The sequence below is a fragment of the Gallinula chloropus genome, assembly GCF_964237585.1.
Source record: "Gallinula chloropus genome assembly, chromosome: 2".
Lineage (NCBI taxonomy): Eukaryota > Metazoa > Chordata > Aves > Gruiformes > Rallidae > Gallinula > Gallinula chloropus.
Genome location: NC_140086.1, coordinates 79,240,552 through 79,263,200, shown reverse-complemented (window position 1 = coordinate 79,263,200; position 22,649 = coordinate 79,240,552). Strand labels below are relative to the sequence as shown.

General features: G+C 36.5%; 1 protein-coding gene across 1 annotated transcript in view; it reads left to right on the top strand.

The window, feature by feature from the left end:
- Nucleotides 1–22,649, top strand: part of DNAH5 (dynein axonemal heavy chain 5) — a gene marked incomplete at both ends in the record, with an annotated part of 131,271 nt that overhangs the window by 32,981 nt on the left and 75,641 nt on the right. The window contains 17 exons of the mRNA XM_084260383.1: nucleotides 3,927–4,072; nucleotides 6,004–6,166; nucleotides 6,638–6,877; nucleotides 7,710–7,900; nucleotides 7,983–8,082; nucleotides 9,430–9,566; nucleotides 11,062–11,263; nucleotides 12,552–12,787; nucleotides 14,770–14,988; nucleotides 15,698–15,760; nucleotides 16,704–16,942; nucleotides 17,734–17,974; nucleotides 18,430–18,629; nucleotides 19,384–19,537; nucleotides 20,185–20,348; nucleotides 21,004–21,160; nucleotides 22,081–22,293. Coding sequence (XP_084116509.1) covers nucleotides 3,927–4,072; nucleotides 6,004–6,166; nucleotides 6,638–6,877; nucleotides 7,710–7,900; nucleotides 7,983–8,082; nucleotides 9,430–9,566; nucleotides 11,062–11,263; nucleotides 12,552–12,787; nucleotides 14,770–14,988; nucleotides 15,698–15,760; nucleotides 16,704–16,942; nucleotides 17,734–17,974; nucleotides 18,430–18,629; nucleotides 19,384–19,537; nucleotides 20,185–20,348; nucleotides 21,004–21,160; nucleotides 22,081–22,293 — 3,065 coding nt within the window. The remainder of the gene's footprint in view (nucleotides 1–3,926; nucleotides 4,073–6,003; nucleotides 6,167–6,637; nucleotides 6,878–7,709; nucleotides 7,901–7,982; nucleotides 8,083–9,429; nucleotides 9,567–11,061; nucleotides 11,264–12,551; nucleotides 12,788–14,769; nucleotides 14,989–15,697; nucleotides 15,761–16,703; nucleotides 16,943–17,733; nucleotides 17,975–18,429; nucleotides 18,630–19,383; nucleotides 19,538–20,184; nucleotides 20,349–21,003; nucleotides 21,161–22,080; nucleotides 22,294–22,649) is intronic.

Sequence of the window (22,649 nt, the reverse complement as noted above, 5' to 3'; positions counted from 1 at the left end):
CACCACCACTCTTGGCAGCCTGTTCCAGCACCTCACCGCTCTCTCTGTAAAAAACTTCTTCCAATATCTAAACTAAACCTTCCTTCCTTTAGTTTTAATCCATGCCCCCTTGTCCTGCCATTGTCTACCCTTTTAAAAAGTTGATTCCCCTCCTGTTTGTATGTTCCCTGCAGGTACTGGAAGGCTGCAATGAGGTCCCCCCGCAGCCTTCTCTTCTCCAGGCTGAACAAGCCCAGCTCCCCCAGCCTGTCTTCACAGGGGAGGTGCTCCAGCCCTCTAATCATCGTTGTGGCCCTCCTCTGAACCCTCTCCAACAGTTCCACATCTTTCTTGTATTGAGGCCCACAGATCTGGACACAGTACTCCAGATGGGGCCTCACGAGGGCAGAGTAGAGAGGGACAATCACCTCCCTATCCCTGCTGGCCACTCCTCTCCTGATGGAGCCCAGGATACCATTGGCCCTACGAGCTGCAAGAGCACACTGCTAGCTCATGTTAAGTTTCTCATCCACCACAATCCCCAAGTCCTTCTCAGCAGGGCTACTCTCAAGAAGCTCTTCTCCCAGTCTGTATCTGTGTCTGGGATTCTTCCATCCCAAGTGCAACACCTTACACTTGGCAGTGTTGAGCTTCATTAGGTTCACCCAGTCCCATCTTTCCAGCCGTTCAAGATCCCTCTGGATGGCTTCCTTTCCTTCTGGGGTGTCGACCACACCACTCAGCTTGGTGTCATCCACAAACTTGCTGAGGGTGCACTCAATTCCATCATCGATGTCATTGATAAAGATGTTAAAGAGGACCGGTCCCAAGACAGACCCCTGGGGGACACAGCTTGTCACCGGCCTCCACCTGGACAGAGACCCATTGACCACCACCCTTTGGCTATGGTCTGTTAACCAGTTTCTTATCCACTGGATGGTCCACCCATCAAATCCACATCTCTCCAATTTAGAGACAAGGATGTGGTGGGGGACTGTGTCAAAGGCCTTGCACAAGTCCAAGTAGATGACATCGGTCGCCTTCCCTTTATCTACTGATGCTGTCACTCCACCATAGAAGGTCACCAGATTGGGGAGGCACGACCTTCCCTTGGTGAAGCTGTGCGTGCTGTCCCGGATCACGCGCTCATCCCTCATGTGCTTCAACATGTCATCCAGGAGGATCTGTTCCATGATCTTCCCAGGCACAGAGCTGAGGCTCACGGGCCTGTAATTCCCTGGGTCTTCCTTGCTCCCTTTCTTATAAATGGGAGTGATGTGACCTTTTTTCCAGTCCCCAGGGACCTCGCCTGACAGTCATGACTTTTCAGATATGATGGAGAGTGGCTTGGCAACCATATCAGACAGCTCCTTTAGGACCCTGGGATGCATGTCATCCGGCCCCATAGACTTGTAGACATGCAGTCTCATGAGGCGGTCTTGGACTTGCTCTGCCCTTGCAGTGGCGGGGGGGGGGGGGGTGGGGGGGGGGTGGGGGGGTGGGGGAGGGATATACTGCCCCAGTTCCCACCTAGAGGTCCAGGGATGCAAGTTTCTGGGACTTGAAAATTATGAGTATCCTGTCTGCCAGAGAAGACCGAGGCAAAGAACTCATTCAGTACCTCAGCCTTCTCCTCATCAGTTGCAGCCAATTCTCCTTTCTCATTTACCAAGGGGGGTACGTTCTCTTTGGCCTGTCTCTTCTGGCCAATGTACCTGTAAAATCCCTTCTTGTTGTTTTTAACATCCCTCGCCAAGTTCAGTTCCATCTGTGCCTTGGCTTTCCTGATCCCAGCTCTGCAAGTCCAAACAGCATCCCTGTATTCTTTCCAGGCAACACACCCTTGTTTCCAAAGCTTGTACTTTCCTTTCTTTTCCCTTGGTTTGGCCAGCAGGTCCTTGCCTAGCCATGCTGGTCTCCTGCCCCTCCTGCCCACTTTTTTATTCAGAGGGACAGAGAGCTCTTGAGCTTAAGGAGTAGCCAACTTTCCTCAACATTTCTGTCTCTAAGGACCACCTCCCAGGAGATCTTGGCCAACAAGTCCTTAAACAGCTCTTTGCCCGGCCCACATTCCTTGAGATTACAAACTCAACTAGGGCATGGCCACTGCAGCCCAGGCTGTCTCCAACCTTAAAATCTTTAATGATCTCTCCCACGTTGGTGAGCATCAGGTCCAGCAATGCATCACCTCTGGTTGGTCTGTCCAAAACCTGAACCAGAAAGTTGTCATCTATAGACTCCAGGAGTCTCCTGGACCTCTTGCAGCTTGCCATGTGGTATTCCCAGCAGATGTCCGGGTGGTTAAAGTTCCCCATCAGGATGAGTGCCTGTGGCCACAAGGCCTCCTGCAACTGAAGGAAGAAAGCCTCATCTGTAGTGTCACTTTGACCAGGTGGCCTGTAGTAGACCCCTATCACCAGCTGTTCTTTATTAGTCCCATCCCTAATTCTGACCCACAGGCTCTCAACCTGCTCCTGATCACTTCTCAGAGAGAGCTCCTCACAGTCTATCCACTTTTTAACATAGAGGGCAACTCCACCACCCTTCCTACCTAGACTATCCCTTCTAAAAAGGCCATATCCTTCTACAGGGGTATTCCAATTGTGGGAATCATTCCATCATGTTTCTGTGGTTGAAACTAGATCTTAATTTTCCAGAGACATCACGGTTTCCAATTCCTCCTGCTTATTACCCATGCTGTGCGCATTTGTATAAAGACACTTCAAGCTGGGCTGACTCAATACCTTTTTTGAGAAGCCCTCCCTCAAACCTCTGGGAGGAATCTGAAGTTTTCCCCCACTGCCTCCTAGAGGGATATTAGAAGGTTCCAGATCCTCTGTCCAGTATTACACAAAACTGCTGTGTTATAAAAAGACCACCTTTCTGTCTCATGCAGTTACAAATTTTTCCTGATATGGATGGGGTGGCAGTAAGGGTTAAACCAAACATAACGTAGTGTGCAAAAGGTCCTGTGTATTATGAATTCAAAGAATGATAGCTACATTTTAGAGCTCCTACATTACAGACTTTTCCTAATCTTGCCTTTTGTTTCTACAACGTACAAAACAAGTTTTCAGGGAATAGTCTTTGAACTGAATTGGCGCTGTCACTGCTCAATAGCTTTTCAATTTAACTTTTTTTAAACATGTTTCTTTAAAATAAATGCACATGCATCTTGGGCAACAGTTTTATAAAACAGATGAGGTTGTAGTCTTTCAAAAGATTATTACAAGATTGTACTGAGATGCATATTGTTTCTGAAAATGCCAAACTCTTTGCTTCAGCTTAATTACTACATCAAACAGATTTTATTTTTTGAAATTATGTAAGTAGTTATAGTGGGAATTTTCTTCAGTTGAAAAGGGAAATTAAAATGCATTTTGGATGCTAACTTGACATTACACTCAATTTAATTTTGAATAATACAAGTAGCTTGAGTTTGGAACAGGCACCTTGCTGCTATTTCTATTTCAGCATTGAGAGCAAATTGTTATTAAACTGTGATAATTCTAATGATTGTTTTCTGTTATCTATTATTTGCCTTCTAACAATTTACCTGTCAAAAGTTTCTGTTGCTAGTGGGTTCTCCAAGTGGTAACCAGTTCAAGCTATAAGAGAAGTATTACTGGATCACAGTTGAATTTTAATGGGTTTGTGTTTGAAATGTGAATACTTTAAGGTCATCATCAATATATATATAAAAGAATATTTTGCCTGTTATCTTTTGGGATATGGATAGCATAAGCTGGATGAGTGTTTGCAAAAAAATCAGTTATGATTTCAGTGAGGAACCTTGCCATGGAAGTGTGGATTAAGCTGTTTAAGGTGCAGAATTCATATAAAACTGAATTTGATAGTTTGTTGAAGTAAAAATTTAAGTAAGATTCTGCGAAGATTACTGTTTCAAACTTTTAAGTGTGCCTTGAATCTTCTGTTTGCTTCAAAAGCTGGGCTGGAGTTACTTCTTGATCGAGTGAATGACTTGGTTGAATTTCGCATTGATGCCATTCTTCAAGAAATGACCAGAGTGCCACTCTGTAAGTTGCCAGAGGAGGAACCACTGAGCTGTGAGGAATTTCTCCAAAAGACTAAGGTTATTAGATGAAAGTTTCGTAAAGAAGAGTTTAATGACTTTGAATTAAGATATTTTCTCTTTCTTATGAGATAAAAACAGTGCGGAATTAATGAAACGTATGGGAAACTGAAGCAAGGATATCCCCATTTACTTGGCTGGAACCTTAAAAAAGAAAAAATACCAAATATGAAGAGGTCTGAGTAGAGCTGTTCTTTTTCTGAGCTTATTTATGTCAAGGAAACTTCTGTATGATATTTCTTTTATATTTTGATATCACTCAATTTAAATATTTTTCTTCTGTGATGGTATCTTTTTTTTCATTGTTGCTTGGTAGTGCTTTTAAGTAAGGGGATTGCCATCTGATGCCTGCAAATAGCTCCGTAACAACTGCACTTCATTGCCTAGGAGAGTAAATACTATGGAAATGATTGTGTATTGAATATCTTTATAATCACAAACTCTCCTGAATTAGTAATGTGATGTGAGAAATACACTTGGAGGTACCTGGGTGAAGTTATTCTTGGAAGACTTCTTCCTCCAACCCATAAAATCCTTTATGTAGAGGAGGATTAACTGTAAGCATGTAAGTTGTTAGTCAGTTAGAAGGCTGATTAAGATAAGAACAAAAATGAAAGTCAGAATGATTTTTGAGGCAATAGTGAGATATTCAGGTATTTTAGGATATAAAGTTTGACTTCTAAAATAAATGTTTCTTTGGAAGAGATTGTAGAAGATCATGTAGGTAATCCCCATACATGGCCTCCTGTAGCCATAAATACTACAAATGAAAGTTTTGTTTCCCTTAGTCTACCTAATCTTTTGGCCTTTTTTTTGTCCCTCGTAAAAGCTCACCGTGGTGTTAAATACAAATTAAAAATTAAAATAATATTTTATTGAATTATTGATATTTTGTTGTTCTCAAATTCCACAGGGCATTTTTCTGGGCGGGGGCTCATTTGGATTTTGCTGCTGCTTTCCTGATATTAAAATTAATATTCACCCATGTAAAAATATGTGAGAGTGAATTCATAAAAGTTCTCAGAACTGTGTGATTGATACTGCTTAATGTTGATCTTCTGCAAGGAATCGTGAACTGCTATGTAGCAATTACACCACCACAGCAACCAATCAGTTTGAGTTAGCAGAGAAAGTGATATATTAACCCCAGATATGGATACACATACAATAAGCTTACATCACCTAAAGGGTGACTTCAGTTTTCCAAAGAAGTTGCTGCAACGAAACTAATTAAACTGTGGAAAAAAACCCTAAATTACTTTGTTTAGTAGAGAAATAGGACATAACAGACAAAAAGCAGGCAATTATAGTTAAAAAATATAGTTGGCTAAAGCATACTTGAACAATTTTACCTTAAGTATTAAAAAAGAAAGCACAATAATATATTTCTGAATCTTTTTAACTCATTCTTCTACTTCTCCTCCCCCCAGTTAATAATTTGCTTGATTATTCTAGTCATAAATACATGTCTTGATAGATTTTTATCTCCTACCTATCTATATATGGAAAATATGATTGGCTAATTCTCCTTATGGCACAGCCAAGTAAATGTAAACTGACAATCATTTAAAAAAAGGTTAAATCTTCCATGTATACATTAGAAAGTTAAGAAAATTAAGAAACACTTGTTTTTGGGACCCCTTTAATAGAAATAGACTTTATAAAAGTTGATTTATGATACTAAGTATGGATGAGTTGTGTGTTTTAGGAAACAACGTAGATCAATTTTGAAAGACATTTATGATGATGTGTTTGGTACAACAAAGAATCCAACACTAAATAGTTCAGAACACACCAATTTAAAAATAATATTGAGTATTGATCTTGTTTTTCACAAATCTAAGGCCTTGACATTTGTGTTAAATAAGGCTACTGTGTCTCAGACGTGAACCATGGAGATGAAACATACGTTTGTTTTGGTTTGACAACAGGAGCTCTGTGTAAAAGGTTCTCGGACATTGCATTTAAAAAGCTCACTGGTGGAAGATGCTGCTAATGAACTGATTAACATGTTACTTGACACTGAGGTACTGGTCAAAAAAGGTGATGAGAAGTCAGCTATATCCACTGTTGAAATAAGGAGAAAAACTACAGGTAAGAAGACTGCATTATAGCTACGTGCTTATGTTTCTTTTGCATGCTGGTGAACTATCCCTCAATATCTAATGCCTAAAGACTTTTTGTTTGAATTTGCCTGTATAATGGATTATCTAGCAAACATCTATCATCTACAAAATAGGTCAATATTAACACTCAAACTTGCATGTTGAAAAGTTAATGGCATAGAAGCAGCTACTTACGGGGTTTCATTAATGGCTGGACTTTCTTAGATAAAGAATATAAGAAATAATATCTAAATTTTGGTGATAATCATGCTGATTTGTACCAAGTAGGGAAGGAGGATAGGAGTAAAAGGATTGGGCCATTGAGGTAAAGATTACAAATGGCTACAATCTGCATGCTTGTAAAATTTATCTGTTTCAGATACCTGCCGAGTTGTTGCTTTATTGTATCTTAAGTTCCCTTAAGGTAATTCAACTAACTATGTTCCTGATGTTTTAGCAGTAGAAGAGGAAAGAGGATCAAAAAGCTTGGCTTCCTCCCATGGTTCCAGTGGGATATGGGCTGGACTGTCTCCTGCAGCAAAGAGGAAGAGAATGGATTTAGAAATGTTAGAGGAAGAAGCCAATGAAGTGCTTTCCTACTTCAGTCATTGTAATATTGACGCCCTTTTGAAAGTCACTAGAAACACTCTGGAGACCATATGGAAACGTATCCATGCATCTTCCATGATCAACTTCTTAGGTGTCCATTTTGCAGTACTTTGCTTTCTTAACCTATAAAAATAATTATGTAAATGTAATATCTCAGAACTATATTAAAATAAGCCACACATGTAAAAGAATGAAAACAAAGGGAGTTTGAATTAACTGCCTTGTTAAATCACAGTAGTTAACATGGTGTATTTCCAAAGGGCTACTTTTTTCCTGTAACAGTAGGAATGTGTCATTGCGATGCTGTTTCTCTTAGGACTGACTGCACTGTTCTGAAGTCAGATACTACATTTGGAGTTGGACTTGATAAGTGGTTACTTATTTGACCTTGGCTTTTACATAAAACTGAAAAAACCCAACCCAAATCAATGAAGAAAGATGTGTTCTCTTTTTCTTTATAATTGCCTTCAGATCTTTCTGTGCATTATGATGGAACACTCTTTTGAAATTTTTTATTCTTACATACTTTGAAGAAACAAAACTAAAAGCATTTGTATTTTGTGTCTGTAACAAGTGAGGCATACAATATGAGATTTTGGGGAGTTTTTCTGTGCGTAATTTAATATTCTGGCTGTGAGTACAAGTCAGATGACAAAATTTCCTGCTAAACATTTTAGCTGCACAGAACAACTCAAAAAGGAGCTTCATGGAGAGAAATAGCATGGCACTTAGTTTTTGCTTCTAGTGCTATAGTCTTTACCAGTGCATCTTGTAAATTACTGAAGAATCTTTTTTCCTTAAGAAATTACAGTCATACTCAATATTAGGATATATATTAGTATGTATTAGTATATGTCATTGTGATGCCTAGTTTGACATCTTGGAAAAAGTGTGAACAACCTCTTTTTTTTTCTTTCATTTAGAAAATCACAATGGTTCTAAGCAGAAAAAAAGTGCTTATCCTATAATTAGGACAAATATTAACCTATCTATCCCTAATATCATCATGAAACCATCTTTGGATGAGGTACAGCAGATGCTTAATAAAACTGTAGATAGTATTGTGAAAGTAATGAAAGGAGTTGGACAGTGGAGTAAGGAGAGAATATCCGAGGTTTGTGTCTTCAACAGCCTTACTTAGAACTAATATTTCAGAAGTACTGCAAATAGAAAATGGAATTTTATTTCTTCCCCAGATGAAAATGTTAGAAAGAAAAGTGGCTGTGCTGCGGTGTGAGAGCAGAGACAGTGATTCTGATGATGGAATGAAAGAGACCAGAAAGAAAAACATCCATGGTAATGATAAACTCTGACATCACTCAATTTTAATGTTAGGTAAATGTGATTTATATAGAATATGTTAAAGCATATGAAATACAAAAGGCATCAAAAGTGGTAGAACAAAGACTTAATGAATTTTAAACTACCTCAGAGAAGAAATAGGGTAAAATAACAATGCCAGAGCTTCTCTTTGTGATTAGAAATGAGTCTTTTCTTTGGTACCGAGTAAGAGGATTTTTTTTGTGCCTCTCAGAGAGATGCACTGTTTTGAGTTCTACCTGCAGCATGTGAAAAGCTGTTAGGGTACCAGCTTGGGCAGCATAGTAGAAATTCTAAATGAGTTTGAAAACAGTTATAGTTGCTGCAAGAAAGATCTTTCATGATTTGCCAGTGTGGTTCATAACTTGGCATCTTCAAATGGCATGTTAAAACTTGTGCTGAAATTCCTTTAAGAAGGGTAAGTTGAAGTTAAACAAAACCTGGTATTGAGCAGAAATGTCTGTATCAATTGAAGATTGTGTAGAGGATTGAACAGACTAAAATATCTGAAAGGATTTTAACTTAGTATCTTTTGTGATCAGACATGAAATTAAGTTATTGAAGGCAATAATTTAAGGAAATTTAAGACTTGGTTGTTGGGTTTTTCTTGTCAAAACAGGTTAGAAACAAGCCAAATTAATTTCTCTATTTACTACTCCATGTACTTAAAAATATATAGAGTCTTTTTAGTTTTGCTCCCTCTTGTACACCAAAAAGGGGGAAAAGTAATACTTCAGCTGGTTACGAAATGAAATTTTTCTTTCAAAACTAAGAATTTCTCTTGGCCAAGATGAAATAAGAAATAATGGTAAATTTAATCTTGTGTGAAATTGCTAACTTATGGACCTTCCTTTTATCTTTCTTTCCTTTTGAGGACTGTTTATGGTCATCTTTTCAGATTTAAAGTTAATTTGTATTTCAAATTGTCAGTTGAGGTCTGCCCCATATTATGTCTGAAAACAAAAATATTCATGGATTTGCTCAGTGCTGACATATCAGTAAATCACTTAGGTGAAGTATAGAGGATAAACCTTGGGAAGGGTTGAGAGAAAAGGAAAGACTGTCTTTGAAAGATAGGCATGGAACATGTTCCAAATTCAACAGAGTACCTAGATAAAGCAAGATTCCTAAAATGTAGAGGTTTATGAATGTGTGGCAATTCTATTGGTCACTTAGACCTCTAGTTGCCATTTTGATTAATAAGAATGTTCAGAATGTATAGTTGTTGAAAAATAGGTAATTAATCTATGTCTATAGGAATTTGCTTAACCCAAACAACATGTCTGTCCTGAGCTGCTTTTGTATTTGAATCTGACTTTATAGAGGCTGTGTCAGATACAGCATCACTCAGTTTGTCTGATCCAGTGCAAAGACAGAACTACTTCAAGACTGTTTCAGAGAACAAGGAAATTATGAAATTAGTGTCTTTACTCAGCACTGCTATTAATTCTACAAAAAGGGTAAGACAATCACGATGTTAAATTAATATCACTAAGTAATATTAATGTCTTAATTTTAATATCCTTGGGCAATAACAGTAGGCATTTAAAGCAAAGATTAAACATATGAATGAAAAAGTGTAGGATGGTGGAAGAAAAACGTGTGGCTACAAATTTGTAAATGTGCTTTGAAAGCACAACATGGGTTAAGTGTACTCTGTTCAAACATGTATGAGGTATTGAATATTACATAAAATTAAACTTAGGTCTGATTAAAAACATATCTCCAATTGGTAAAACATCATAGAAAAACTCCTAGGTATAGTTGAGTTATGTGTATTTAGTAATTGTACAAGTGTGTTAAATACAGCTTTATTCACATAGAAATTCTAAAGGAGCCAGTATGACTTCTGGCCCATTATATGACTTCTGGCCCATTATGAAGATTTTATGAAATTTTTTGGAAGAAAATTGGTTTTCAGCTTGACATTTGTAAAGTGCTGCATAGGATTTGCTACTGGAGGTTAGGAGATAGCTTAAAAGAGATGGATCATTTCTTTGCTCTTTTCTTACTCTATGCACTCTCTAGTAATTTGTAGGTATTGAACTGATATTTCTTTGGGGAACTCTGCATCATTTCTTCCTGGAACCAGCCTAACCTTACAATGGAGCCTTACCAGGTGGAAATTTGGGACTCAAACCCTTGTAACTTCACTGATACTAAGCATAACTAGCACAATGAAATGTAAACTTATGCTGAAGATTAAGATGTAGTCAAAAATGGTGAATAGTTATCTTGGTATTTTGATACTCAATATTTTGTAGTTGGAACTTTTATTACTTAGCCAGGTGTCTACCAGCACTATGTTTATCATCAGTTTTGATGTGGGTTATCTCTTGTAGTGATCACCTCTCATTTAATTAACTGAAGTAATGATGAATTAACTGACATTTTCATGAATTCCTGGGAAACAGAAAAATAATTCTATGCACACCCCTTGAAGTATACTCAAATCAGTGATACCTGAATTGAATGTATAATTTAATGTTGACAACACCTATTTCATACATGTCAAAAAATTTGTCTCACAAAATTATGTGAGAACAACTTGAATTGATGCTCTTTGTGTTATATTGGGCCCTAGAGCTCAGGCTCCATTTGCTAGTCCAATAAATGTTAGGGAAGGACAAGTGTACTGTATCCTAGTCTTAAAGAAGTATTTGACTTCCCACTGATTCCTAGGATTTTATTGACTAAAGAATCACTTAATTGGAAAACAGTGTAACTGATTTAATAAATTGAATGTAATTAGTATACAGCTCCTGACAAGACTAGTGATTGCTAATGGAACTTGCTTTAGCATAAGTTTGCCGTCAGCCTTCTGTTTAGCAAGGTGGTGCAACCTGCTCCACTATGGATTTCTTAACGTATTATAACAAGCAGATGCTAAGAAATTATATTTATACTATATGTGTAGTGCTGAGAATCTTTCTTTGAACTTCTGATGTGTTTCAGGAGGTTCTTACAGCTTTGGAGAGTTTTAGTTGTTACCAACATATATGGCAGAGGGACAAGGAGGAAACCATTGATAAATTAATGATGGGGAACCCATTGCTCTCTGAAATTGAATCTGAAATTCTGCATTTCCAACACTTGGAGCTGAAAATAAATTCTGAGCCTGAATACATCTGCGTGGGAGCTATTGCACTGTACACTGGTAGAGTTCAGTTTTCCACTTCTCTTTAGTGAGTGTTCTCTTTCCACTTCCACTTTCTAATTCCTGTAGGAAAGAGACAGGTGATGGATGGGTGAACTAGGTTAAAGATGGAAAGGAGAAAGCGAATGGCTGTTTGTTGTCTTGGCTGTAAACACGTACAAACAAAACACTAAATATAATGGTATCTGTGAGTCTTAACTGGAGTTGGTAGATGTTTGCCAATCCTTCTGTTACTGACCTTTATAGATACATATTTTATGAGAGTAAGATGATATGTTTATGTTGCTTTTCTCCTTGTCTGGCTGTATGTAATTAAACAGCTGAAAAGCAAGCCTATTTAAGATGGCTAGTTAAGTGAAACAGGTATGTTGTTGCTGATTTTTTGCATGAAAGCTAGACCTCAAATCTTTACTTTTTTGTACCCCAGGTTCCACAACACCTAACTAAATTTCACACAAGCATTTTACACAGGTGTAACAGAAAGAATGGTTGGGAATTATGATGGACTGTAAGAAATGCATGCACCTGATTTTGCAGTGGGTGTCAAATCTGAGGAAGTAGGATGTTTTATTCATTAGGAAAGAGTGTCAACCAAATGGCTTTGATTATATCATAAGGCAAAGAATTGGAGAAACAAGCTGGCTGTTGAAACTCAATGGAAGTGAGGTAGTTCTGACATTTAATAAATCAAAGACCATCAGGTGTGAGAGGGAAGAGGCACTGTATAAGAAGACAGACACACAAGTAAAATCCGCACAGGGAATGAATAACAGGGTTGAAATTATATCCAACTAAAACTTTATGTAATGCTTGTGTTGGTATTGATTTTTGATATCTTCAGTTTCCATAATCAGGCTCTTACTTCCATTCTTCATACCTTTAATTTTTTTTAAGATTAATTTTTAAAAAATATTTTAGACTTAGGTGAGAATATGAACTAACTGGTAGTTATGTGTAGAACAGAAATGTGTGTAATGATATCTGAACAAGTTGACAAGTGTGGAGTCCAGCCTCATCTTTCCAGTATGAAAGAATATATCATCCAGGAAAGAATATATCATCTTTTCATCTATCCAGTAGGAAAGTTGATATATTCTGAGGCAATTAGGAGGAAAGCAATCCTATAAACCACTCAAAGGTGTCAATGTGATTTCATCTTTTCTGTACATGGATGCTTAGACTGAAATACCAGAACAGGGAGTGAAGACAACACTTACTGAAAAAGGATTAAAAGTGCATCTTAAAAATAACAGTATCTAAACATCTATAAATTGTTCAATGTTTTTAGCTGATCTGAAGATAGCACTGAGAGCTGAAACCAAAGCCTGGATGACTTTGTTGGGGTGTCATTGTAATAAGAAGTACCGAACAGAGATGGAAGCGATTTTCACTTTTATAGAGGAAACTGGCAAGAAGTTAAATCGCCGCATCAAGGATCTGGATGACATAAGAATAGCCATGTCAGCTTTAAAAGAGATCAGAGAACTACAGATCTCCATAGACTCTCAAGTTGGACCCATTGAGGTAGTTAACAGGAATGTTGCATAAAGGTCCCTTCCAACCTTACACATTCTGTGATTCTATGATTATAGAACAGTGTTAACTGTTGATAGGCAGACCTTTTGTGTTCCTGTTAACCTTTTTCAAATGAAACCCTGAACAAATATAAACTTTTTGAGGCAAGAGGTGTTTTTAATGAATAGTGCAGAAATAGAGGGATTTAGGTAAAAGGAAGATGAGAATATACATACTTTTCATACAAAAAAAGCCTTTGGTACTTTGCGGAGGAAATCTGTGTATGAAAAGCATTGATTTTTTTTCTTTTTCCTTTTTTTAATTAATAAAGCTCATCCTACAGAAGAGAAAGCTAATGTTAGGCAGATTATATGAGAATGCATGAGAGTGATTGTGTTATCAGCTATATAATGGGTTGAAATAAAGATAAGCAATTGACTTCCTTAAAGAATTCACTTGCTAGAATACATTTATTGAACATCTGACAATGGAGGAACTTCTGGTCAAACGGCAGAATTAAAAACATAGTTACTTTTTCTCCTTGTTCCTGACCATAATAGGGTTTAAGTATACTATAGTTTGGCAAAATGCCCTATTGATTAGTTTTTCAGTGATTTTTTTTTTTTTCCTAAGATATGTTCATGATTCCCGATTGCCCTGATAATTCTATCGTCAGGGCATTTTAAATTAAAGTAACTTAACACAGAATTCTCATCTACCAAATATTGCCAAACCAAATGTTGAGTTCCGGAGATGCAAAAACTGTGTTTGCTGTCAGACAAATGTCTTGCACCTGTGCTTTCCAATTCTGTTTTCCCTGAGCAGAGGTAAATTATGGAATGCATTATGTAGTTGTATGTGCAAATAATGGACATGAGCACGGGGCCCTTCCACATTTCACAGAATACAGCTAAGAAAGCATTTATCTGTTAGCCTAAGAAGCTGTGTAAATCTCGCTAGTTGAGTGAAGGCACAAAAATAGGACCTATCCTGGTTTGCTATATAATGTGGAGTCAAGGCAAAAGCTGATTCTGGTAAAAGGAGCCATGAGTTCCTAGGCAGAAGTGGTCATGCTCTGGATTTTTGAAATGGAGGTTGACAAGTTTTCCACATAGTGGTGTGGCAGACAGGTAGTTATGTTTCCATTTTTGCAATTTGTCTGCAATTTGACCAAATTGGAAAGCTTAAATATAAATAATTCCACTTTATACAAAACATTTCAGATGAAACTGTTATGCCACAAGTCTCATTGCAACCTTGCCATTTGCTAATTTACAGTAAGTAAATTTCAGTTGTGTTTTCATGAAACTTGAGTAAGGGTTTCAGTATGTGGAGTGTTTCTCCATTAGTGGTATAGGTGAAGATCAATGTTCTGAGAAAACAAAGGACCGTTAAGTAGATTTTTAAATAGATTGCTCATTCTGAATGATGAGTGGTTATAACATTTGAAATAGTTGCAATGTATTAGTTGTGGTAAGTTTTGGTGTGGTTTCCTAATTTATTTTTTGTTCAAAACATGAAGTAAGGCTTAAAGGTTTTTATGGAATACAAATTTGTTTGTTTTGTTTACTTGAAGGTCTTTACTTTGATGCTTTCTCACGGCTCACCTCCCATAATATTCAGCTCATGTTGTGGTAGATGAGACATGGATTGGAAGAATATTCTTATTAAAGTGAGGCTAAGACATGTAGACTTAGGGAGTACTTTAAGTGGAAATACTTTTTTAGAGAGCAGATTGCACTAGGCCAAAAAATCTGTCAGAAAGCAAAATGATATGTGATGGGTAAGGAGATAGGGAGATCTAGTTACTTTTAATTTTTTTGCTTCTTCCAGTTTGGTATTGGTTTTGCATATTGTGGTAATTAATATGCAAAACTCCCAGATTTTCTTTTTCTAATAAATCATTCTCTGTTAAAAATAAAAAATGTTACTATAGGTATAAAATTAACTTTAATTACTATATTCTGTATCTTAATCCAACCTTCTGACAGGAATCCTATGCTATGTTAAACAAATATGGTCTACTTGTGGCCAAGGAAGAGACTGAGAAGGTGGACACTTTGCACTACGCTTGGGAAAAACTGCTAGTCCGTGCAAATGAAGTGCAGAATGAGCTCATTGCTTTGCAGCCAAACTTCAGAGGAGAACTTATTAGCAATGTGAAGACTTTTACTGACGAGTGTGCACAGTTCTATTCAGATTATGATGAGGTCAGTGTTTACAGTGTATTAAGAGTTTTTGAAGAGCAGTGGTAGCATGGGAAGATTGTGGAGTTGACTAATTAATGGGATGGGCCTCTACCATCTGAAGACTATGTTCTTAATGTGGTATTTGAGTTTTAACTCAGGGCAGGCTTGGTTATTTTTTGTATATGACTGAAGTATGTAATGCTGGTAATTAGCTCTTAAAGATTAAGACTAGAGAAATTTAGGGTTTATGAGAAACAGCTAGTTAGCATGAGATTGGGATTAATGAGAAATTATGTTACAATGAAGCTTTTTCTGAAGTAAATGACTTATGGTCTTATATTCTTTCTCAATAAAATATGAATGAGTCAAACTGAACCAGCCTTATATCATCTTCTAAGTAATGGTGATTTTTATTTGAGAAGGAGCTACCCCTGCCTAACTTTTATACTAATGTGAAAACTTCTATATTAAAAAAGACAGTTGCTATCTTTGTGTGGGTGGGGATTTTTTGTTTTGTTTGTTTTGGGGTTTGTTGTTTGTTTTTTTTTTTAATAAAGTGCTTGTTCTAGTAGGTAACTGATCTCTTGGTTTAATTGTTATCTGATAGACGGACAGAATCCTGCAGCTGCAAGAAAGTTTGATTTTAGCATTTAGAAAATACTGGTTAGAAATAAGGTGTGGCTATTTTCGTCCTCTAAATTAACTTTTAAATTTTATTTTATTTTTTTAGAATGGGCCAATGGTGGTTGGTTTAGAGCCTCAGGAAGCCAGTGACAGGCTTACTATGTTTCAGGTACTGTTAATTCTGGAGACATTGCTTAATACTTATTGCAAGTAAACTAGCACCTTGAAGACTCTCAGAATGAATCAGAGTAGTTGCACTAATTTTCATTGATAGATAGGGTTACTGATTAGGAAAAGTCTGTTTTAAATGTAATGAATGCTAAGTTGATAATTTTTTTCTATGCAAGGAATGCTGGTTAAAATTTGATTTTTTTTTTTAGGAGATAAAAGAATGGCTATATATATTATGATTAATAATTACTAGATTCAAGTATCCTGATGAGAGCCTACACTCAAGTTTAGTGTATTTGACTATAGGCTGTTCTTGTGTTCATTATTGTGTTTTTTCCCTCATAAATGTAATCCTGTCTAATCTTCTCTACTCCCTTTTTTAAGAAGTAGTAATAAAGGTTTACATTTAAACTGACAATTTTCCCTGTTGAAATGTTTCTTTGTACCATGATTAATTTCTAATGATGAATTTTAGCAGTTTGCCTCATCTTATAGTGCTAGTCATTTGGCTTCCTGCTATGTTCCCTCATTGCAATTGACAATTAAAGTTTGTTTTTCTTTGCTGCTTAAACAGTAGTCATTCTTGCTTCAACCCTTCAACAACAAAAGAAATGCACATCATACTTGGAAAGGTAGAATTTGCTGCATCCGCCTTTCTTTGCTTTCCACGTTATGCTCCAACTTTTTCTAGTGCAAGCTTAGCGTTTTTTGTTCTGTCACTGTGTCACATGGAGTAAATAATCTCTCTGTCAACTTCTGAAGATGTGACTCCAAGCTAACTGAAAAGTCTCTTCCTGTGAAAATTATTGACAACACCATTGTCTGTGCAAGTTGTATATCCCAATATTTACTAGATTTTAATCACTAATGCATTTCTAAGCATAAAGCCAGACCTTGGATATTTAGCTATTTAATTTAATTCTTTTATTTTTCATTTTTAGAATCGATTTGATAATCTTTTTCGGAAATATATTACTTACACTGGTGGGGAAGATCTTTTTGGTTTGCCTGTTACCCGGTATCCTCAGCTGCTTGAAATAAAGAAGCAACTGAAGCTGCTACAGAAACTCTATAGTCTCTATAACAATGTAATTGAGACAGTCAGTGGCTACCATGATATTCTGTGGTCAGAATTAGATACTGAAAAAATCAACAGTGAACTTCTGGAGTTTCAGAATAGGTGAGAACCTGCTACTGTGGTCAAGATGCCTCAAAGAGTTTTGTTTCTTCTTAAATATGATTATAATTGTTTAGCACAAGTAATTATATCTGAGCATGTATTTGTTCATTGAAACATGAAAAATGTTAATTTTAATTGAAAAATACATCCATTGCCAACTTGATAAAATAAAGGAGCCAATTTAGACTCTAAATGTTGAGGACTGTTGTTTCTCAGAGAACTTCTTGGTTAACTTTTTTCATTAGATTGGAATATATATTAAAATTGTTATTTATTTTGTTCATAAAGAGAGATTTCACTTGTTTTAATATTATTATTTGAGAGACAGATTCACCCTAGATGCCTAAAGCACATTAGTGAATTGCTGAGCAGTTGCCCCCCAAAATAAAATACATTGCCCATGTAGCAGCCAAATTAAATGATGTAAAGACTTAAACCTTCATGTTCTTAGGAAGAGGGTTTTTTTTTCTAGAGCACAGAGCAGTGCATATCATGAACCTCACCAGAAGATGAAATCAAGATGTAGAGCAGTTCCATTGTTTTTGGAGACTGCTTGGACAAAGCGTATTAGAATTATGCAGCTACAATCCTAAGGGGAAGCTGTAGGTGCCTTTGCAGCTATCAGTGAAATAGATTTCTCACATAGAGAATCACATAGAGGATCTTCGAGATACAGGTAACCTGAATGTGGATGGTATGTGATCTGCTGTTTAAACCATGTGTTGTGGTTAGGTGGGTAGCAGAAAAAATATTTGAATCTGTTTGAAAAAGCTTGAATTATTTCTACATAGATGCCGGAAGCTTCCTCGTGGTGTAAAGGAATGGCAGGCCTATTCTGACCTCAAGAAGACCATTGAGGACTTCAGTGAATGTTGCCCATTGCTTGAGCGTATGTCAAGTAAAGCAATGATGCCTCGGCACTGGAAACAGATTACAGATGTTACTGAACACAGCTTTGATGTAGAAAGTGAAACATTCAAACTGAGGAATATAATGGAAGCTCCACTATTAAGATATAAAGAAGAAATAGAGGTATTGTGGAGGAAGAGAAATGGATGCATGAAACAAAACAATAGAACAGTATAGGAGTAAGAGTAGTAAGAAGGAAAACAGAATATTTCTAAAGAAAGAACAGAGAAAGGGACTATCACTGAAGATTTCTGTATAAAATACAAATACTTAATGCTGTCAACTCTTCTTTTTAAATTATGCAACTTGTCCCAGAAATTAATTAAAGAGGGTGCTTTGCTTTGCAACTTTAAAGATATGAAAAGTAATCACCATTTTATTCTTTTACGCCCCCAAAGCTGGCCATGTTGTGATGTGGTAGACAGTTTATTAACTATGGTGTTTGTATATGTTGAGATCTTTCTGCTTGATAAATAGTTGCTCATCAGCCTTACTAGGGTTAAAAGAAAGAAAGAGTTTGTTTTTCATACTCAAGACTTGAACCATTCATAGCTTTTGACATCCTATTTATTTAAAAGGATATCTGCATAAGTGCTGTGAAAGAGAGAGACATTGAGCAGAAGTTAAAACAAGTGATAACTGAGTGGGACAACAAAACATTTATCTTTGCAAACTTTAAAACCCGTGGGGAACTTCTTTTAAGAGGTGACAGCACATCAGAAACAATTGCTACCATGGAGGACAGCTTGATGATTCTTGGCTCTCTCATGAGTAACAGGTAAGAGGAAGGGGGGAAGGAGAAGGAGGAGATAAAAAATGTCTGTTGGTTTGTTGAACAAATCTTTTATGTAGGAAAAGGAAAATAAACATCTAGATAAAAACTAAGAGCTTGCTTGTCCTTGAAGAGTTCATAGGTTAGTTCTTACTGTCCAAAAAGTTCCTTTGAAAGCAGTTCGGACTTCCTGAACTGGACACTTTTCATTGATGCAAGAAAGTGGTGATGAGCATAAGGAGGAGCAATGCCTGGTTGTGTCAGTCATACTACAGGTATTACAGGCACCGCTACTCTGCCCTCTGTGATGGGTCATTGCCTCATGCTGAAGGTGTTGAAAATCCCCATTAAAATGAGTTTGGTCTCACACATGGAAGCCCGCAGATAAAATAAGGAACACAGAACCTGATCAGGCAGATATTCAAAAGCAAGGATTCAGCTGATAAGGCCCTCTGGGAGTTTTGCAGTTTTCAAGATGTTGCATAGTCCCTTTCTGAAACCACTTTAGTGTGAAATTGAAATATTGCTCCTATTTGGTTTCTGTTGGATCAGAGCTATGCTACACACTGTGTGTATGAAGCAGCAAATTGGAGCTAATTTGGTTTGTCGCTACTAACTAGCTGAATTGAGTCAAGTGCAGGTTTCTGTTCTTTCATTTGACAAAAATACAAAATTATTCCTCATCCTTATGATGATGTGCTGGCTTTCAAGAGACTTGCTTCCTTCTTGAAATAAAGCAAGTGTCTTCTTTTTATTGTAGGTACAACACACCCTTCAAGACGCAGATTCAGAAATGGGTGCACTATCTTTCCAACACAACAGATATTATTGAGAACTGGATGACTGTACAGAACTTGTGGATTTATTTAGAAGCTGTTTTTGTTGGTGGCGATATAGCAAAGCAGCTCCCAAAGGTTTTTGAGATATGCATTTTTTTCAGTTTGATCTTCCACATTTTAAGAATAAAGCTTAACTGTGATGTCATAATTAATGTAGTAATATAAATTCTTTTTGGTGTTATTTAACAAAATTAGACTTGCTAAGAAATCTAGTAAACAATGCCAACAGAAGTAATTTCTTAGAAAGAATTGTGTGAGCTGGTTGATCTTTTTATTTCTAGATTGTAAAATTGTTAGCCAATATGTATTATGCGTAGTAGTAGCCTAGTTTAGTTAGGCAAGGTTAGCAATACCTACAACTACCCTGGTAGTAACTAGGAATACTTATCTTAAACTTAGCTTAAACATAGGTTTTCAAATTACAAATTAACCCATTTTTAGGAAAAAAAACTTCCAATTTGAAACATTTAATTCAAGCATAATGACTTTTCTATCTTTTTCTCTAAGACTGATTGAAAGATAAAGAAGACAGCAGACTTGAGAGTCTAGTATAAAATAAGTTGTATTTTGTAAGCAAGAAACATTTTTGTTTTTCTAAGCTGAAATATCGTAAATAACTGCTGAGGTTACTGGGTGCCAATTCTGCAAGCAAGTGTCTTTTCCCTCTTTTATTTTCCTTCTTCCACCTCTTCCCTTCCACATTCACTGTCATCTTCCAACAGGAAGCAAAGCGTTTCTCTAACATTGATAAATCCTGGGTGAAGATAATGACCCGAGCTCATGAAACACCTAATGTTGTTCAGTGCTGCGTTGGAGATGAAATCATGGGACAGTTACTACCACATTTACTAGAACAGCTTGAAATCTGTCAGAAATCACTCACAGGGTAAGATTACTACAAAATCAGTCTTGGGCAGATGGTCGTGCATTTTCTAGCTTGGGAAAGAGCAATTGCTTGAGTACTGGCCCACAGGCTTTGCAAGGATTATGGTCTTATTCTAATATGAATTCTGTTGAACTGAGTAAGCAAGTTAGCAGGATGATACTACATCTCCAAAGAAATTGCTAGTAACTTACTGATAAGTATTTGATTTTTGACTAAGCTGTCACTCGCTGTCACTGTCTACCTCTGATGAAACCAGTTTGTTCCAGCACACTTTCACTTCAGAAGGTAGCCTAGATCTGTATCTCCTATTCAGACTCTTACAAATCTGAGAGAAATACAGCATGAGACCTTAGCAAATAACAGAATTAATGTAAAAAAAAAAAAAAAAACCCAAACAGTTATTTAGTTTCTCTTATTTTTACTGGTGCTTACATTATAGAAAATAATAAAAGCTTCCTGTGAAATGTTTGCTGATGCTAAAAGAGCTGAATAATATGAAGGTATGATGGATAAGAATTGTCATTGCCACTGCCAGAAATTGCAGTGATACATTGGGAGAAATGCTACCTTTAAAAAGAAAAGGATGTATAAATTAACCTAATTCACTTAGTATTTACTCTCCTCACCTCTTTCCACAATTTTCTGAAAAATACAGGTACTTGGAGAAAAAGCGCCTCCTATTTCCACGATTCTTCTTTGTGTCAGATCCTGCTCTCTTAGAAATTCTTGGCCAGGCATCAGACTCTCACAAGATACAGGCACATCTCCTGAATGTCTTTGACAACATTAAAACTGTCAGGTTCCATGAAAGGGTATGTACTGCTCACAACTTAGTGTTACATCCTTTCAAGTCAACAGTGTATGATACTTGTTAAATAAGGGTGCACAGGACATTCAGTGGTTTTTCCAAGATGCTGAACTATTTGATATTGCATAGGCTTTCTTAATTTAAGATTTAATTTCATACCCTCATTTACATAATAGAAAAACTCTGTATAGCATAGAAAATAAACAAAAATTTAGGTTTCAGAAAAAATACCCAGTTATTGGACTGTCTTCTGTGGCTTAATATAGTCTAGCATCCTCTCAGGTATGCTTCTGGTTGTTTATGAGCATATTTGTAATTTTAGATTGCCTCTCTTTGTATTTTTTCATTCATTTTTGATTGCAAGAAAAAGGGTATCTAGTCTCTCACCTGTTTCTGAGTTATCCTTAATATTCCTTCAAACATACTGTGTGAAGAACAATTTTCTTACAGCCTTTACAAGAACAGATGGCAACATTTGTTTTTTCCTGTGTATATATACATTTTCTTAGAAATTCACTGACCCCTCCCATGCATTTGAAATTCCTTTGACCATGTTCCTTATCTTTCATGATTTCATTGGTTTTGATTGTAAAGCTCTAAATTTTGTTAGTGTATTAACCCACTGGTAATAAGGGAATATTTCTTTTGTTGTGACTGGAAAGCGGGTGTTGTCGTTGAAACTTAAATGAAATGCAGGAACTGTCAGTCTTGGGATTTGTTTCCTTGTTCAGATGACAGAGTTTTATTTAAAGCCTTTCAGCACACCAACAGTAATGATTTAATTATTTTTTTACATTTCACTTCACAGGGTGGTGTAATTTATTAGCTATCTAAGAAAGGTTAATGAAGTGATGACAGGAAAATCAAACAGTGATGGTAAAGGCAACACTCTATAAATCAATATTCTTGCTTTCCTTTTATTAGATATATGATCGTATATTGTCAATTAGTTCACGAGAGGGTGAGACTGTAGAGCTGACTAGACCTGTAATGGCTGAGGGTAATGTGGAAGTTTGGCTCAATTCTCTGTTGAAAGAATCCCAGCTGTCACTGCATCATGTTATTCGCCAGGCAGCTGAACACATCCAGGAAACTAGTTTCCAACTGATTGAATTTCTTTCTACTTACCCAGCCCAGGTAATACTTTTGTTAAATCAATGAAGAATTGTTCACAGATGTGTAGCACTTTAATGTTTTTTTTCTTGTTTTTGCAATCAAAATTTCAGCCAGTGTTAAACATACAAACCTGATATTTAAATTTATTTTAATCACTTAAGACTTTAAAATTATGCTTTATATATTTGAAACAAAAAGAATACTTACCTTGAAGCTCTTGTTCAAAAATGATTTTGAATGCAATAAATTAATGTAATGTAGTTAACACTGTTTCTTTACAAGCTTAATACTTTACTACTGAAGGAAAAGTAAGAAGAATGTATGTTTGGTTTTATATCGAGGAAAACACTACATATTGCTAAAAATTTGGAGCTGAG